We start from the raw sequence: 19596 nt of genomic DNA, 5'->3' as shown, positions 1-19596 counted from the left end.
CATCTGAAAAAATATTAAAGGCGGACATAATTTTTTAAGGAACACAATAAATTTAAAAGGAATTGGGTGGACAAGTCATATCCTCTCCTTTCAATTCCAAAGCAAGGAGGAGTAACAATTTTAATTAATAAAAATATATCGGTGATGGTTGAAGACACATCCATTGATCCAGCAGGAAAGTTTGTAATGGCACATTGTTGGATATATGCAGAATTCTGGATGTTTATGAATATTTATGCTCCAAATTTTAATTATGAATCCTTTATACAGAGTGTCCTCTTAAAAACAGTAAAATGAAAACAAAATATACTGGTTGGGGAGATTTTAATTTTTGCTTGGACCCCATCCTGGACAAATCAGCAAAGATAATGACAAAGGCAAAAGCAGTGAAAGTTATTTTTTAATGAAGAATTTAAATCTGATAGATGTATGGATACAGTCACACCCCAGTAAGAGAGATTATTCATTCTACTCGAAGGTTCACAACTCTTATACGAGAATTCTGATGTCTGCACAATTGAAAAACAGAGTGGCTGAAATGGAATACCTAGCTAGATAATTATCTGATTATGCACTGCTGACTTTAATGATGTCAATACTGGAAAAACAAGAAAGTGTCTTTTGATGGTGTCTTAATCCTACACTGTTGAGAGGAACAGATTTCTATAATTTTTTTATTAGGGGACACATAGAATTGTTTTGTGAAACAAATTGACCCTCTACTAATGATAGTTTTTTTTAAATATGGGATACTCTTAAAGCTTATTTAAGGGGACAGATAATTTCATATACTAAAAAAAAGGAACATATGGTGAAAGTCAAAGGTCTAGAGAAAGAAATAACAGAATTGGAAAAAGAGTACCAGAGAATGAGTTTGAAAGATAAGTACCAAATCTTGGAACATAAAAAAAAATTGAAATATAACCCGTTGCAAACATATAAAATAGAAAAAAAATATTTTAAAATCAAAACGAGTATTATGAATTGTGAGATAGAGCACATAAAAGTTTTGTTATGACAATTAAAGGTGGAGGAGACATCAACGATGATTAATGTAATCCAAACAGAGCCTGACAAATTAACATATAATCAGAAGGAAATTAACAACACTTTCAAACAATATCATACAAAATTGTATAAATCAAAATTGCTAGTGGTCTCTGCTGCAATAAATGAATTTATCTCAGTGATTGAACTGCCAAAATTGGAAAATAGAGATCAGATGGAATTGAATGCCCCTTTTACTGGAGAAGAGATTGAAAAAGCATTGAATACATTACCGGTGAATAAGTCACTGGGAGAAGATGGATTTCTGCCTGAGTTTTACAGACAATTAATGACCTTTTGATGTCTTAGACCCTCCCAGAATCCTTCTCACCAACTATAATTATGGTGCTACCAAAAAAGAATAGAGATCCCCTAAAAGCATCCTCTTATAGACCTATTTCTTTGTTAAGTGCAGACTACATGATTTTGTCAAAAGTGATAGCTAATAGACTAGTGCAATATCTACCTAAACATATGAATGCAGACTAGGTAGGCTTTGTTAAAAAAAAACATGCTACGGACAATCTGGGCAGACTATTTAATATTCATCCAGCTAAATTTAAAATGAACCCAAATATAACTGTATCTCTAGATATAGAAAAGACATTTAACTGTTAGAATGGCCATTTGTATTCAAGATACTAGAAAAATTTGGAATGGACCAAATATTTATTGATTGGATAAAGCTCTAATTATAACAAATGGCCAGGTGTCATCAATGCTTCCTTTGAGTAGATCTAGCAGACAGGTGTGTCCACTGTCTTTAGGTCTCTTTGTTCTGGCAAATGAACCACTAGCAGAAATTATAAGGAGGGAACTGGACATAAAGGGATTCAAAGTTGACCAGGAAGAGTGTATCATTAATTTATTTGCTGATGGTGTGCTGTTATATTTATCAGACCTGGTTGAGTCTTTGGCCAAACTACAGACCACACTGGAGAAATATGGGACAGATTCAGCTTATAAAATTAATTTAGAGAAAAATGAAATTATGAAATCAACAAATTTTAATTATGGAAGATATCAAAAAGGAAGCCAATTTAAATGGAAATCAGAAGGAATTAAATATTTAGGAATAATGGTAGATAATAACCTACAAATTATGTACAGACTTTACAGATTTAACTATCTCCCTTTGCTTGGGAAGATAGAGGAGGATTTACAAAGATGGAAGGACCTGCCTATTACTTTAATTGGGAGGGTCAAATATGTGAAAATAAAAGTGATGCCAAGACTGCAATACCTCTTTCAATCATTGCCTATACCTTTACCTCAGATTTTAAAAAATATACTTAATTGTCATATAAGACAATTTCTTTGGAATAATAAAGTGCCTAGATCTCCATGGAGAAACTGATGTGGGAATATAAAATGGGAGGATTAAGATTACCGGTTTAAAAAAAATGATTTTTTGAAGAAGAGAGCTCAGCCTCATGGATCCAAATGGGATTACATACAATGAGGGAAGGGGTAATGAAGGATTTTATTTACAAATGGAATGTCAAATTAATAACAAAAAAATGGATATCCCCACTTTAATACATATGATTGAAATATGGCACGAGATTAATGGTAGTATTGGAATAAAAGTGAGGATATCACCAAAAGCACCACTGTGGCAGAATGAAGTATTGCCCATGAACTTGGGTAATAGAATTCTAAATATTTGGTATGAGAAAGGAATTAGCCATATTGAAGATTGTTATGAGGAAGGACTATGAATGTCCTTTGATCAATTAAAACAGAAATATGATTTGTCAAATGGAACCTTCCACTGCTTTCTTCAGTTAAGGTCATTCCTGTAAGAGAGATGGGGTCCTACAATGAAGTAATTAAGTGGAGGGGATGCTTCAATTGGGAAATACACCTAAATTTATGACCAGGATGTATTCTATTCTCCAAGGCAAAAGTGCTATGCCGGGCCTGCAAAGGACAAGAGAGAGGTTGGAGTCAGATCTAGATGTTAAAAAACCAGAGGAATGTTGGTCTCATTGGTGTCTGGATAGCATGACATCGATGATATATGCGAGATATTGTTTGATTCAATATAATTACTTACATAATCTATATCTCATGCCACAAAAACTGCACAAATCAAAATCTGAAATATCTGAAATGTGCTTTAAGTGTTCAGTGAACTGGGATTCACTGGTAGGGTGTTGTGCTGATGGCTGTCCCCAACTCCCAGCACCGCCCCCATCTGCTGGTTTCCTACCTAAACCCAGAACCCTTCTGAAGACTACAATGAGATCCTACCCATTGTTATAAGCCAGGGGTGGCCAAACCGTGGCTCGCAAGCCACATACGGCTCTTTGACCTTTAATATGTAGCTTGCTGCTGGTCTCCCCTCTTGACCGTCCGACTCGCGCTGCTGGTCTCTCCCCTGCCTGACTTGTGGTGCTGGTCTCTCCCCTCGCCTGCCCGACTGGCATTGCCGGTCTCTTCCCCTCATGCGCCGGACTCGTGCTGCTGGTCTCTCCCCCTCACCTGCCTGACTTGCGCTGCCGGTCCCCCTCTCCTGCTCAACTTGCGCTGCTGATATTTCCCCCTCGCCCGCTGAACTTGCACTGCCGGTCTCTCCCCCTTGCCTGACCGACTCGCGTCTTTAATAGTCTGATATTTGTAGCATTACATTTTAGTCTTAAAAATATGATTATAATTAGACTAATTTTATAAGGTGGAAATCTGATTAAAATATCTCTCATTTTTTTGGTTAACCTTTTTACATATTTGTGTCTTTGTAATTACTGAAACTAATACAAATTAACATTTAAAAAACTGCATGCATGAATAAATATTATTGCATTTAATATGCATTTCTTAAAATTTATATAAAATTTTTGTTACAAAATGTGTATGTAACAATAAAAACGTATGTGTGAATTTTGTTCTTGTCCTGTGGCTCTCAAGCATCTGAGCTTTATCATTTGTGCCTCTTACATTAAGCAAGTTTGGCCACCCCTGTTATAAGCTAATAGAAGCATTTGTTCTCCCTCCAGTCACTACAAATTTATTAAATTATTCCCAAAATGATGGAAGCACTACTCAAGCCCGGTATGCCACTGATAGTCCCTCTGTCCCCCGGCATGGCTGAGGAGTTCACATACTGGCTAGACTACTTCCAGGCCTATCTGAACGTGACCAGAAATGTCTTCGACACTGATAAACTCAGGAGGACTGCACTTGTTTCGAGGGTAGGAACGAAAGGGTATGCATGTGGTGAATGTCTGCCAAGCTGCCTGTCTCCCCTCTGGCGAGCCTTGCTGTACTAAACTCATGGTACAATAATGAAAGACTATAGATGAATCTACAGTTATATCCAAGGGGAGTGTCCTTAACAGTAGAGATAATTCACAGCCAATGTTAGTACAGCAAGGCTCGCCAGAGGGGAGACAGGCAGCTTGGTAGACATTCACCACAATGCAGTCATCAGGGACTGCTCTACATATGACACTGCCTGTTGAAGACTAGGTACCTGAAGTCGCAAAACATGGTGCCAGTGAGACACCGATTCGCTCTTCGTTACCAGTGGCCAAGAGAGACCATCGATGACTACCTGGTGGATCTGTGGATGCTTGCCAATAAGTGTGGGTTCAAAGCGGCTATGGGCCACGTTCATGAGGAAGAACAGATCTGGGACACTCTAGTCATAGGGGTCTGCTTGAGGTACATTAGGCAGTGAAGTGACTGCTCGAGTCGGGAAAGAAGGATCTGGTTAACCACGTCGAGCTGGCCACATTACTGGAACAGGCCAAGTCAGCGAGCTTGCTTACCCAGGTGACCCCTTCCAAGGACCAGCTGCTCCTGCTACCCCTGCTCTAACAACTGCCACTTCCCATGCCAGGGAGTGCTTTCTCTGCGGCAAGAGCCAGCATCCCTGATCTCGTTGCCCTGCAAAAGACTCAGTGTGTTCCAGCTATGGCAAGAAAGGGTATTGAGCGAGGGTGTCACACGAGGGAAACCCGAGGAAATCTACAGCCTGCACTGCTCCCGGATCCAATTCCAGACCCAAGCCATCTGCCTGAATTCACCCAAACCCGAAGCCTCAAAGGCCATCTTGCCACAACCCAAATTCAAACTTGGCGCCATCATCGTTGGAGGAAGAAGGGAAGGGCCATTTTGCCATACTACGAGATCGGTGCCATCTTACCCAGGACAACCCAGGATGATGGAGGCCACTCGAGTGAAGAGCATGGAGTCTTCAGGGACCTAGCCTCTATGGTCCTAGATTAGGACAGACCTCACCAGCTCAGCAACTCCATAGTGACTGTGAAGGTAAATAGACATTCCACTAAATGCCTAATCGACACAAGCTCTACTGAAAGCTTCATAGACTCAGGACTGTGCAAAAATACAATCTAAAGATGTATCCTTTTGCTCCGGTGTTGTTGGGTCTGGACTTCCTGTGTCACCTTAAAAGCGTGACCTTAGAGTATTCTGGTCCCATTCCCCCATAATGGTTCAGAATGGAGAGCCCCTGAAATGAGAACCCACGTGCAGCCTCTCCACACTGAATATCACCCCCTCACCTCTCTTCCCGAATCTGTCCTTGGACTGCAAACCAAGAGCAGGAGATACAGCTCAGCAGACCAAGATTTCATAAAATCTGAGACACAACGTCTGCTCGATGAAGGTATCATTGAACCTAGCACCAGCCTATGGAGAGCGCAAGTGGTAGTGGTAAAAGGGGAAAACAAGTCCAGGCTAGTAATTGACTATAGCCAAACTATTAACTGGTACACACTCCTGGACGCATATTCCCTACCTCGAATTTTGGACATGGTGAATGATATTGTGCAGTATCGGGTCTATTCGACCATCAACCCGAAAGCTGCTTATCACCAGCTGCCAATCTGTTCCAAGGACAATCCATATATGGCATTTGAGGCTAACGGCCATCTCTATCAATTCTGGAGGGTCCCTTTCAGTAATACTAACGGGGTTTCTATCTTCCAGAGGCAGATGCACAGGATGGTTGGCGAGTATGGGTTGAAGGCTACTGTCCCCTATCTCGATAATGTCACCATCTGTGGCCTCACCTTGGAAGACCATGATGCCAACCTCCAGAGTTTTGTCCACATGGTGAAAGCCATGAACTTCACTTATAACTCTTACAAGTGAGTGTTCAGGACTAAACGTCTGGCTATCCTTGGCTACGTGGTGGAGAATGGCATTATTGGCCCCGATCCCTATAGGATGCAACCCCTGTTAGAGCTCCCCATTTCCAGGATTACAAAGACTTTGAGGAGATTCCTGGGGTTTTTCTCATATTATGCCCAGTCGATCCCTCAATACGCTGTTAAGGTTCACCCTCTCTTCAAAGCCACTAATTTCTCCCTCTCGGCTAAAGCCCAAACAGCTTTTAATTATCTCTGGAACCACAATGTGAAAGTCGCCATGCACGTGGCAGATGAGAATTTGGCTTTCCAAGTGGAAAGCAATGTTTCGGACATAGGCCTGGCCTCTACCCTCAACTATGTGAGCAGGACGGTTGCATTTTTTTTGTGGACATTACAAGGCCACGAGCTCCGGAACCCATTATAGGAAAGGAGACTTAACCCATGTTATAAGCGTAAGGCACTGGAGACACTACTTGGTTGGTAGAAGATTTACGTTTCTCACTGACCAGTGCTCAGTCACATTCATGTTTAATAATGTCAAGAGGGGAAAAATCAAAAATGACAAGATTAAGTGGAGGATCGAGATCTCCATCTACAATTATGACATTGCCTATCAGCCAGGAGATCTTAATGACCCTCTGGATGCCTTATCCAGAGGAAGCTGTGCCTCTGCACACGTTGGCCAACTGCAGTCTATACATAATGAGCTCTGCCATCCAGGGGTCACTCGCATGGCTCATTTTGTCAGGGCACACAATCATCCCTACTCCATGGAAGATGTCAGGGAAATGACCAGGTCTTGCCAGGTCTGCATGAAGTGCAAGCCGGCCTTCTACTGCCTCACAAAGGTGCACCTGATCAAGTCATTCAGGCCCTTCAAACGGCTCAGTGTCAATTTTAAGGGACCTCTCCCCTCCACGAACGGGAACACTTTCTTCCTCTCTGTCATTGACGAGTACTCTCGCTTCCGGTTTGTCATTCCATTTACAGACACGTCCACCTCATCAATCATAAAAAGGCCCTAGAGTCAATTTTGACTCTATTTGGGTATCCCAGCTATATTCATAGCGATCAGGGCCTATCATTTATGAGTGATGAGCTATGTCAGTACCTGCTGGTGAGGGTCATTGCATCCAGCAGGACTACTAGCTACAACCCCCAGGGGAACAGGCAGGTTGAAAAGGAGAATGCCACTGTCTGGAAGGCTTCAAACTGGCCCTGAAGACAAAAGGCTTTCCAGATTCACGCTGGCAGGAAGTCCTCCCCACGGTGCTCCACTGCATCCGGTCGCTACTATGTATTGCGACCAACACTACTCCTCATGAGCTCCTATTCACTTTTGAAAGAAGGTCGGCATCAGGAACTACACTCCCAACTGGTTCACCACTCCTGGTCCAGTCCTTCTCAGGAAGCACATGAGGAGAAGCAAGACCGACACTCTGGTGGAAAGGGTGAAACTGCTCCATGCCAATCCCACATATGCCTACGTGGAGTACCCAAATGGCAGGGAGGATACTGTCTCCATCAGTGACCTGGCATCTGTTGGAACAGATGGTCCATTGCCTCAGATGCCCTGCGAACCATGGAGCTCATTCTTGCCACACCCCGTCAGGGCTTCGGTGGATCTGGTTCATGAGGAAAATGCATCCCCCTCAACCTTTGAGCTGGAGACTCAGCCCGCCTCTCCTCCCTCAAGGAGTCCAAGGCCCCCCAGTGCTAAGGTGCTCCACCAGAGTCTCCAGACCCCCATACTGTTTAAATCTGTAAATTTGTAAATAACTGTATATTTTTCAACTTTTTTTTTCTGAACCCATGTTCTCTGTCTTCATTCACAGACCCTAAATTCTACAGGAAGGGGTGAATGTAGTGAACTGGGATTCACTGGTAGGGTGTTGTGTTGATGGCTGGCTCCACCTCCCAGCTCTGCCCACATCTGCTCACTTATAACTCTGGTTTCTTGCATCAGCCCAGAACCATTCCAAAGACTACTGTGAGACCCTGCCCATAGTTAAAGCTAATGAAATGTTTGTTCTCCCTCCATTTGTGAGAGCTTTTATTCATGTTACAAGGTGTGGCATCAAACCTGGAACCTTCCTACATTCTACATTCGACTGTGTGCGAAGGCAAGTTCATTCAGGCATGATATCGCTGAAACACTAACGAGAGTTACAGGAATGACCTTCACATCCAACCCAGAGCTGTACCTTCTGGGCAACTTTGTGGACATGAACAATAAACTGACTAAATTTCAAATTTGTTTTATTAAAGTAGCCCTGGCTGTGGCCAAGAAATGTACAGCAATCACTTGGAAGGCCAACTCTCCCCTACTTATTGTTCGATGGGCTGCGGAGTTACATAGCTATATACCCATGGAGAAAATTACTTATAACTTAAAATATAAATATGATACATTTATTCAGATATGGCACCCATATATGGATTATGTTGGGGTCCAATTATAAATCTGACCCTTCAATATATCAGTATATGTATGTAACGATGTGATATCCCATAAAGAGAATCATGGAAAAAAAATGAGAGCTCTAACAGTGCGTGGTTTTTTTGTATTTGTGGGGGTTGGTGTAATTTTTTGTTTTGTTTTGTAAACATTTCATATATTTGATGTGTATAAAAGTTTAAAGACTGTATGAATATATTTATGGAAAATTAAAAATAAAATATTTAACATAAAAGAATAGAAACATTAATTCTAAGTATAGTGAAATAGCTAATTTGGGATCAACCAAGTACCAATTTTGCAAATCCAGTTATATTTTGAAGAGATAATTAAAGTTCAGAACTGACAATGATGTGAAATATTACATTAACATGACACAGAAACCTGAACTTGGTGGCAGTGGCTGTTATATCTCTGAAGATACTCTGCTGTGCTCTGTGGTTAGTAAGGTATTACTTAAGGTGGTATGTGAGTATGAAAATAAAATGTTGAGAATTACTGCTCTATGGTGTCTCGAATTTGCTGATAATGGTCAGCATCTAATATCAAAGAAGTCAACTCTCATATTCAGCTACAAAGTCCTTCAAAATATTGAAAGGGAAGAAGAAATTCTTCTCCCCTCTCCAGCAAGTCTTTCCTATATCCTACCTTAAAATTGTTCTGTCCCTCTCTCCAATGGGATGTCTATTTGTACTTTTGTTTGTAGAATATTCTGATTCACTCTTTTGCTGCCAGGAATATTACTCCCCTTCTTATGGTACTTTTCCATGCAATCATAAACAATGCAATAGTTGTTTCATTACCTCTTCCATTCCAATGTACAGTATAACTCTGCTTATACAAAATGTTCAGGGCTGGGCCCCATTTCGGAGAAACAGTTTTTTTTTCAGATAACTGGTCATTTTGGAAAAAAAAACAGCCCAGGAGCAACAGGAAATCACTTGTAACAGTGTTTAAACAATCAGTAAGGTAAGGCTTTTTAAGCAATAAAATTATGTTTAATTCTCACCAAAAAAATTGCTGGCCACCACCAATCACTGACACCTCCCCACCGAGGCCCCTCTCATGCCCGGGAGCTTGAGGTCCCTGCTGCCGCTGGGGAGCCCAAGGTCCCCAATGCCGCCGGGAGCCGAAGGTCCGCTGCTGCAGCCGTCAGGGACGAGTTCCACTGCTGCCACCGCCAGAAGCCCAATGCCCCCTCCCCCCCATTCAGTTCAGCTCTAAAAGATTTTCAGATAAATTAGGATTTCAGGTATGTGAAATTTAAACATTTATGTGAAAATTTTAAAATTTAAAAAATTTCAGATAACTGAGGATTTCGGAGAATCTGATTTTGGATAATTGGAGTTGTACTGTACTTCATTTGTTCCAATACAGCTTATTGAATTCAGTACTTACAGTTTAGTAAAACACAATACTGGAGAAATTCAGATCAAACAGTGTTCTTTATATAGCAAAAATAAACATACAAGCAGGTCACAATGTAGTCTCTGTATCATGGGAAACCACTTGTGGTGACTGGGTGATTGTCTTGCATTTAGTCTTCATGTGTGACCATGAAGTTTCAATTACTTGTTACTTTAATTCTCCTCCCCTGTCCAACTCTGATCTCTCTGACTTTCCAACAAATTCCAGTGAGAAACACAAATTAAAATAAAAGCTGCAGATGCTAGAATTCTGAGAGAGAAAAAAAACCCAGAAACTGAAGGATCTTTGACCTGAAACATTAGTTGTTTCTCTGACCTGATGAGCATTTCCGGCATTTTCTGATTTTATTAAAGCTCAGCAGAAACTTTGGGAATGGGACTCAATCTACTTTCTAGACGTATTACACCTTTGTAGATTTAATGGAGTATTCAACAATTTCTGAAAATTACAAGTACAGCTATTTCGTTTGATCTTTTCAGCATTCATGACTTTTTAAAAAATCCTTCTGGTAATTTAAGATTAGATTTGTCTTCTGTCATTCACACTTCCTTCCGACCCATCCTTTATTATTCACTAATAAGATTTCACCAAGAAATCTTTTGGTGCCTGCCACATTGACCACCGCCAGTGGGCTGATATCGCCTCAAACCGTGCATCTTGGCGCCTCACAGTTTGGCGGGCAGCAACCTCCTTTGAAGAAGACCGCAGAGCCCACCTCACTGACAAAAGGCAAAGGAGGAAAAACCCAACACCCAACCCCAACCAACCAATTTTCCCCTGCAGCCGCTGCAACCGTGTCTGCCTGTCCCGCATCGGACTTGTCAGCCACAAACGAGCCTGCAGCTGACGTGGACTTTTACCCCCTCCATAAATCTTCGTCCGCGAAGCCAAGCCAAAGAAATATATTTACCTTCTATCATAGGTCTTCCCTTTTCTCTTGGCCTTTTCTGCCTTCTGTGAAACAGCTTATTTTATAGCTTTTCCCAATTCTGATGAAAGTCATTGACCTGAGAGGTTAACTCTATCTACTCTTCCATATTTGCTGCCTTACCTGCTCAATGTTTCCAATTTTTGGTGGTTTTCCTCTCTATTAGGAATGAAAGGTGATTTTTCCCACTGTTTCTAAGTAAAATCTAGTTACAATAAACTGTTGAGAACTTACATAATACAGGGAAAGGCAGAATTTATGCATATGCCAATTTCATGACCATGAAGTAAAAACAGAAAATGCTGGAAAAACTCAGGATGTGAGGCATCATCTTTGAAAAGGAAAACAGTTAATGTTTCAGGTTGAAGAGCCTTTAGATTACCAGCATTTGAAGTTTATTCATAAAAATGATGAGTGGCAAAACTTGATCACGCAAAAAATGTGAAGTATTAACATAAAATGTATACATAATAAAGCTTGGCTTGGCTCTCAAAGGAAGTTCCTTCACAGTCTAATGGTTTTATGAACAATTTCCATCATCATATGTGCCAGCAATCATAACTTTACAAATCATTCTGGGCTTTTACAAAATCTTTCTCACAAGACAACCCATATAACATAATCCTTTTGATGATATATGGAATTCAAGTACAAAAAATAATAATATAATTGAATATTGTATATTACCTCTTTTGTATGGGTGTGAAATGACACTGACATGTCTAGCAGAAGTTTCCTGTGCTCCACCCTTCGAACAAAATCCTGAATCCGGACTTCCAAGTGGCGTGCAGCTTTGTAGATCTCTTCAGGATCACATTCTCCAGTCTGAGCCAGTTGTTCAGCTGCCTCCAGCAATTTATCAGCATTGGTATATGTGTTCTAGTTGGAGATGAGAAAATTATCAAATAAATTTGAACATTGTGGCTGCTTACTATCTCTGCAATTCACCCACCAATGTTCTGCTACACCCAGAATAAATCTTGTTCATAATTTTCCTTTGGAAACTGCAAAAAGATGAAGCATCTGGCAAAATAGCCATCTTAGATTAAACTGTCAACAGCAGATACCACAAAGTATTTAATCTTGTGAATGTAACATTCCCAAAACACCAGAATGCCATGTACCCTCATACAAAAGTTCAGGCTTATCTACGAAATCCTTGATATCTCCAAATGTGACCATTCACATTTTTTTTTACTCTTTTAATCTTTACCCTTCATTCTGTCTTTTTAGCACAGAAATATTTGCCCGAGCAAGTACACAGTGTTCTGGATCCACTAGAGAACGTTAATCCTTCAGGTCTCTTTTCCATTTCAAGGTTAAAATAAATATATCAATTTAATATACCAGTATAACACTGACCTAAATTATTATTCAAACATTAGTTTAATGCAGTCCTTCTTTCTGTATTTCAAAATACTTTACAAAGCATATTTGAAAACTTAGTGTGCTTTTCATTTTCTTTTTAGGTTTGCCAGACACCATGGTGTATTAACATATAATGTGTCATGGCTTGGCTTGGTGAATGAAGATTTAGGAAGGGGGGTTGTCCATGTCTGCTGCAGGCTTGCTGATGAGGCCAATGCAAGACAGACATGCCCTAGCTGCAGTGGCTGCAAGGGAAATTCTTTTCTAGGTTTGGTGCTGCTGTGTCATGGTTCTTCCTCCATCTCTTTTTGTCCTTCAGGCCAGCCCTGCGTGTGTTCTCACAGAAGGAGACAGATTGGTGAATGGTCTGTTGCCAGGCCACTTGATTGGAAGCTATAGTAGACCACTGGTGATTGTCAATGCGTCAGATACCAAGCGATTTCTTCAGAGAGTCCTTGTACCTTTTTTTCGGATCCCCTCTGTCATGGTGGCCAGTGGAAAGTTTGCCTTACAGCACAACCTTGGGCAGGCAATGATCCTCCATCCTAGAGATGTGCCCTACCCAGTGTAGCTGTGTATTCAACAGCATGGTCTCGATGCTTGTAACCTCCACCTGTTTGAGGACTTCAATCTTAGTGATGACGTCACTCCAGTGAATGTTGAGGATGGTGTGGAGGCATCGTTGGTTGAAGAACTCAAGGAGTTGTAGGTAGTGACGGTAGGTGACCCATGACTCGGAGAATAGTCAGTACAGTGACTCTGTACACACCAATCCTCGTGCCTTTCTTCAGATGCTTGTTATTCCAGACCCTTTCGTACAGCCTGCTGAATGCACTGTTTGCCTTTGCCAGTCTATTGTCAACCTCTTTCGACCTTGGCATATGACAAGATGATGCACCCCAGGTAGCTGAACTGGTAGACTGTCTTCAGCTCAGTCTCACCAATGGTAATGCAGGGAGAGTGAGACTCTTCCCGAGGTGTGGGCTGATGGAGAACCTCTGAATTCTTCAAGCTGATTTCCAATCCAAGGAGCTTGGCAACCTTCGCAAAGCAGAATGTTATACGTTGCAAGGCTGTCACTGTATGGGCAACAAGAGCAGCACTGTTGGCGAGGAGTAGCTCTCGAATATATAATGTATAATTAATATATAATGTATAATTTGTCATGATTATGAAATTATGAATCATCTTGTGTACATGTGAAATAAGTATCGTGCTGCTGTGCTTTGCTGCTAGACTTAGAAACTCCTCCTGTTTTGTATATTTTTGGGACATGGAACCAAGAACCACTAAAAAAGTAGATTGGGAGTTGTCCAGTAGAGTGAAGGAAAAATGGCACTCATGGGGAGGTTGCAAGAGAGAGTTGGAAGATTGCAGGAAGGCTTGAGAAAGATATATAATGGGGAAAATCACTGAAAAGGAATAGATTCAGACATGGGTAGAACTGAAAGATGTAAGTTTATCATGGGGAGGATGAGGGGAAGGGTGGGATATGGAACTTAATTTCCTTATTATGAAGTTACAGACTGTCACCTGTGCCATAATAGATAATGATGACTGTTGGAATGACCACTACCAGGTCCTCTGTTACTTCCATCAGCTTGGACCCAAAATAATGGCAGCCACTAAAACAATGACATAAGGAAATTAGTCATATAGGTGACATCAATCCATAAAGTTAGCTTCCCCCAGCCATCAACTTACAGACAATTTGACCATCTCTAATTAAAAGGAGTCACACAGTATTCAAAATGTCCTGATGACACTTCAGGAGCTGAGTTAAAGAGAAAGGTTGAATAGGTGAAAACTTAATTCCTTGGAGCATCAGAGAGTGAGGGGAGATTTGATAGAGGTATACAAAATGATAAGAAGTGTAGTTAGGGTAAATGTAAACAGCTTTTTCCACTGAGGTTGGGTGAGATAAGAACTAGAGGATTTGCGTGAAAGGTGACATATTTTTGGGGAACTTCTTCACTCAGAGGATGGCAAGAGTGTGCAATAAGCTGTTAGCAGAAGTGGTGGATGCAGGTTTGATTTAGACATTTGAAAGAAATTTAGATAGGTACCTGGATGGAAGGGGTATGGCAGCCACAAAAACATTGCCATAAGAAAATTAGTTGTGAAGGTCTCATCAATCCATAAAGTTAGCTTTCCCCAGACCAGCTCACAATGAATTTGACTACCTCTAATCAAAAGGAATCACAGACTATCCAGGTGCAGGTGATGGAACTACACAGAATAATAGTTCAACATGGGCAGAAGAGCCTGATCCTGTGTTCAATGGTTCCATGGTTCTCTCCTAGAAAACCTATGGACTGGTTTGATGTAAACCAGGAGTTTGATCTAGGAGTTAATAAAATGTCTAAGGGATTCCTGAATTGGAAATTTCACCATGCCTCAAGGGAAAAGGAATAGCTTTAAAGGCACATGAAAGGAGATGTCCAGCAGAAAAAATCCTGTCTTAAACAAATGGTGAATTGAATATTGCATTCCAATAACTTTTTATAACCGTGACATGTATACAATCTTCAGCTGTGTTGATGCAATATAATTCCAAGCATGGAAGGGTCCACTGCTGAGAGCAACAAACATAATCCAATTTATCAGAGATTGAGAGGCAGTCAGCATCTGTTGGAAGGGATACTTCAGAGAACTCCTCATTTGAGATTCCATCCTTTTTTATCCTCAACTCATTCAACCAGTTACCCAAGACCACCAAAGTCATCTCCCATTTTTGAGAAGTGGAAGACATACAGGGAATTTTTGAGATGTTATTACCACAAATTGCAGTATGGATCCATCTCCACCAAGAGAAGTTCAGTGGGCAGCATCAGCACTAGGACTTTTCTAACTTCATATAAGCCTTTGAGCTCATTGAGTTCTGAGGAATATGCCGTATCTTCCTCAAACTTGGCTAGTCACATGCAAGGTGTGATCTGAACTTAGTAGGTCCATTACAGACCGAGACTTAGTGCAAACCGATATCAAGCAAGGCTCTATCATCTCTGCAATATGCAAAAGTGCTGAAAAAACACAACAAGTCACACAACAGCCAAAGGAAATAAAAAAGCAATCAACGTTTCGGGCTTGAGCCCTTCCTCAGGAATCTGGAAAAACAGGTGGACACCTGAATAAAAAGATGAGTGGAGGAGAGGAGAGAAGGGAGAAAGGGGAAGGAGAGGAGCACAGGCTAATATCTGAGATGTAATAGATGGATACAGGTGGGAGGGTAGAAGATGAGAACTAATATCAGGTGAGATAGCAGAGGGTGAAGAAAAATAGAATGAAGGGAAAGGGGTGAGGAGCTGGACAGAAGGAGACAGAGGGATGAAGAAAATAGACGAGGGAGAGGGGGAGTTGAACGGAATTGGAGAAGTCGATACTGATGCCATCTGGTTGGAGACTGTTGAGATGGATTACAAGATGCTGTTCCTCCAATTCACAGTGGGCTTGATTTAGCAGTACACAGGGCCATGGATAGATAATAGAGTGGGAGTAGTGAGTGGAATTAAAATACTTGGCCACTGTTGCAATGAAGGGTGAAGGTGCTCAACAAAACAACCTCCCAGTCTCTATCCTGGCATGCAAATTGGCTCATTGCTATTTTGGCTTCCCAGTTTCATACATGGACATCACATACCAGAGTTACTACTGATATAAACAAGATAAACTAATCTGGTGGAGTTAAATAAGAAATAATGTTTGCCCAGGGACAGAATATCTCATCTCAGAAAATGGATCACATCATCAATCTATTCAGAATTTCTTCCCCCAAAAATTTGGCTATGGGAATGATTCCAGCTCAAACATGGCATGGAATCACCTTGTTCCTGTTACTTTTACCCTAAGCAGCTCTGTCCAGTTAACCTAAAATCAACCCTGCTACCTTTACAACTTCTGCTGTGAAATGACAGATAAGAAAAATTTTTTAAATCAGAAAAAGAATCAATAGAATAACATTCCCTGAATATCAAAGTTATAAAGTGTTGTCAGATGTGCTTAAGATTCAAATACTAATTGATTATTACAGCAAACACAACTTTCACAGGGAATACATTCCTGATTTTCCTTTGAATTTCCTTTCACTTTGAATAAGTTTGATAGGAGTAGTCTGGAAAATCTGTCAGGCCGAGCTTTGCCAAAGTGCTTGATTTTTGGAGTATGTAAAGAATAATAAATGTTAATGTAACACTCTTAATGAACTTACCTTTATATGCACTGCTCAAATAATTGGTATGATCATGCACTGACTTGGTAGCTCTGCTGTTGTTGCTATTCACCAGTGTAAGTGATTGTGAGAAATTTGCAAGTCCATCTCCACCCCATAAGGATGCAGTATATCAAAAGGAAACCGTGGTTACTTTAATAGGCTGAAACAAGTCATTTATTGAACCGCTTCTTGATGGAAACAGCAGATGGGACATCATTTGGGGAGGGAAGGGGGTAACCAGAAAAACCCAGGAGAAACAATGGATAGCTTAAACAATCCACACATGCTTTCTAGAAATTGTTCAAAAATGAGGTTTTCTGATAACAAGCATTTTGTCTCGTTAAACCCAAACTCATTTGGCTGATTTAGTTTACTTAATTACCTCGATGCTCAATATATTTTTCCCATTTTAAATGCCTTGCTTAATCAATGTGGATGGAAAGAGAATAAGTAACAAACTGGCTGAAGTGCAGGAAACAACCTTCCTTTTCAACAGTCTCTGAATTATATTGTTCTATTACATTTTCCAGAGGTTGTACACATGGAGGGGGTCAACTGCAACTTCATGGATCCTCACCGGTTATAGACCTAAAGTTTAATGATCTGTTGTACACAAATACTCAAAGAAAATTAATTGCACTTTGTCAATGTATTTTGCCCAATTAGATGGCACGTCATGTTGTTTTGAATGATTTGGGGAATTACTTATCAATTTGGTGGATTTGATTCTGAATGTTCAATAAACACAGTTATTGATGTTCATTTCCTTCACAAAGTAATGCTTTAATTGAAAAAGAGAACTGTGACCTTTAACCTGTCAGAACATTACCATGGAAAGTTTTGCCAGGTAATAATAATTCAGAAGATGAAATAGTATTCAGACCTGGGCTACTTCTTCAAAATCATCGTGCCTCTTCTGGAGAGCACGTGCTCGATGAAGTGACTTTCCAACCCCAGTATGCTTACTTAGAAATGCTTCTCCATGGTTTTCAATCCAATCCAAAACCTGAAATTAAAAAGGATACAAAAAATCAGCTGAAATAAACCTTTCAAATACAAACAGGGAAGTCTACAAACTTTGTGATTGTGGAGCAACACATAAAAGTGATGAAAATTTCAACAGGAAGTAAAGGGTAACCAATGTTTTGGGCCTGAGCCCTTCACCAGAGTATGATCAGAAAGCAAGCAGGCAGGCGTCTAAATAAAAAGGTGGGAGGAGGAGAGGAGGAAGGAAAGAGCAGGGGAAAGAGTACAGCTCACAGCTAAGAGGTCATAGGTGGGAGGGTAGAAGAGAAAAATGCTGGGAAGTGACAGGGGGAGGGGGTAGCTTCATAAACGAAGAGGGAAGGGAAGAGGATGAGGGTGACCCGTGTGAATTTACAGGGTCATTTACTGAATGAGGTGCCCAGATGGAATACTGACTGTTGTTCCTCTAATGTGTATGCATCCTCATTTTGGTAGTGCATGAGGACATGAATAGGCATGTCAGTGAGGGAATTGTGTGTGGAATTAAAGTGGTCAGCCGCTGGAAGATCCTCATTTTTTCAGCAGAGTGAAGGTGCTCAACGAAACAATCTCCCAGTCTGCGTCTGTCCAATATAAGAGGGCCACATCATATCCCTTTTCAAACATCTAAACCCCAGTACCTGCATCAGCCAAGTCTCTGCAATTGCCACATCATAATTCTACATACTGATCCACACTCTAAGTTCATCTCCTTTATTCCTAATACTTCTTGCATTGAAAGAGATACATTTCAAACCCTCCAACTGACTACACTTGTGCTTTCTCCCCTTCCTCACAAACCCACACACATTGCAGTATCCTTTCCAACTTCTGCCCAATTCTTTCTGGTTCCCATTCACTTCCCAAACTAGTTTAAACACTCCCCAACAGCTCCAGCAAACCTTCTTACCAGGCTATTGCTCCTTCTCTAGTTCAGGACTGTTTTCTACAGGTCATATTTCCCCAGAAGAGATCCCAATGATGCACAATTCTGAACCCCTGTCACTTGCACCAATTCTTCGGCCGCACATTCATCTGCCACATCTCTCTGTTCCTATTCTCATGGCACATGGCACAGGCAGTAATCCCAAGATTAACACCCTTGAGGCCCTGCTTTTCAGCTTCCTTCCTAATTCATTATATTCCCTCTTCAGAACCTCATCCATACTCCTATCTAGGTCATTGGTACCAACATGAACCATATAATCTGGCAGCTCATCCTTCCACTTCAGAAAGCTGTGGACTCAATCTGAGATGTCCCTGACATTGGCACCTGGGAGGCAATATACCACCCATGAGTATTGATCCTGTTTACAGAATCTATTTGCCTAAGTATTGAATCCTCAATCACTTTATTTTTCCTCTTCTCCCTCCCCCTCCCCTTCCCTTCTTAGACCAAGGGCCAGATTCTATTCCAGACTCTTTACTACTATGACATCTCTGGTGGTTTATGTAATACCAAATCTCCAGTTGGGTACTTAGTTTCTTCCTAGCTATTCAGTAATATTACAACATCTGTAGTATCCTCTAGCACAAGGATTAATGTAAAAGGGACGACATGTTTCAGGTAGCATTCAGCATAATGTTATTACAGTGGCAGTAACCCACGTTCAAATCTGTAAGGCATTTGTACATTTTCCCTATGTTTGCATGGGTTTCTTTTGGGTGCTCCAGCTTCCTCACTGCAGTGTACTGTGCTGATGGTTGGTCCCGCCTCCCAGCTTCCCCCCCATCAGCTCACTTATAACCCTGGTTTCCCGCCTAAACCCAGAACCCTTCTGATGACTACTCTGAGACCCTACCCTTAGTTATAAGCTAATAAAAGCATTTGTTCTCCCTCCAGTCATGAGAGATTTTATTCACGCTACACTCCCAGCCTCAAAATAAAATATTTGTAGATTAATTGGTGTATCTGACACAGGCTCATGGGCTGGATGGACCAGCTACTAGTGTTTGGTTACATTAAAAAATATATCAGTTTAAATCTTTACCTCTTTCCTTGTTCCTCATAACTATTTCCCTAGCCTCAATC

At 41.0% G+C, this 19596-nt stretch overlaps 1 protein-coding gene across 23 annotated transcripts in view; it reads right to left on the bottom strand.

The window, feature by feature from the left end:
• The window catches only part of LOC138762132 (kalirin-like), an 873682-nt gene that overhangs the window by 329415 nt on the left and 524671 nt on the right, over positions 1 to 19596 (bottom strand). For 22 of the 23 annotated variants that reach the window (XR_011356765.1, XM_069935559.1, XM_069935558.1 and 19 more), the window contains 2 exons: positions 17443 to 17565; positions 11669 to 11860 (listed from right to left, as the gene is read on the bottom strand). Coding sequence is in view for 21 of the 23 variants with exons in the window: in XM_069935559.1 (XP_069791660.1) it covers positions 11669 to 11860; positions 17443 to 17565 (315 nt within the window). In the remaining 2 variants the exon portion in view is untranslated. Of the gene's footprint in view, positions 1 to 9273; positions 9355 to 11668; positions 11861 to 17442; positions 17566 to 19596 lie in introns of those variants that run through there. The other variant, XM_069935570.1, reaches the window with a different exon arrangement.

This window comes from Narcine bancroftii, chromosome 4 (genome assembly GCF_036971445.1).
Source record: "Narcine bancroftii isolate sNarBan1 chromosome 4, sNarBan1.hap1, whole genome shotgun sequence".
Lineage (NCBI taxonomy): Eukaryota > Metazoa > Chordata > Chondrichthyes > Torpediniformes > Narcinidae > Narcine > Narcine bancroftii.
Note: the sequence above shows the minus strand (reverse complement) of the source record. Positions and strands in the feature narration are given on the sequence as shown.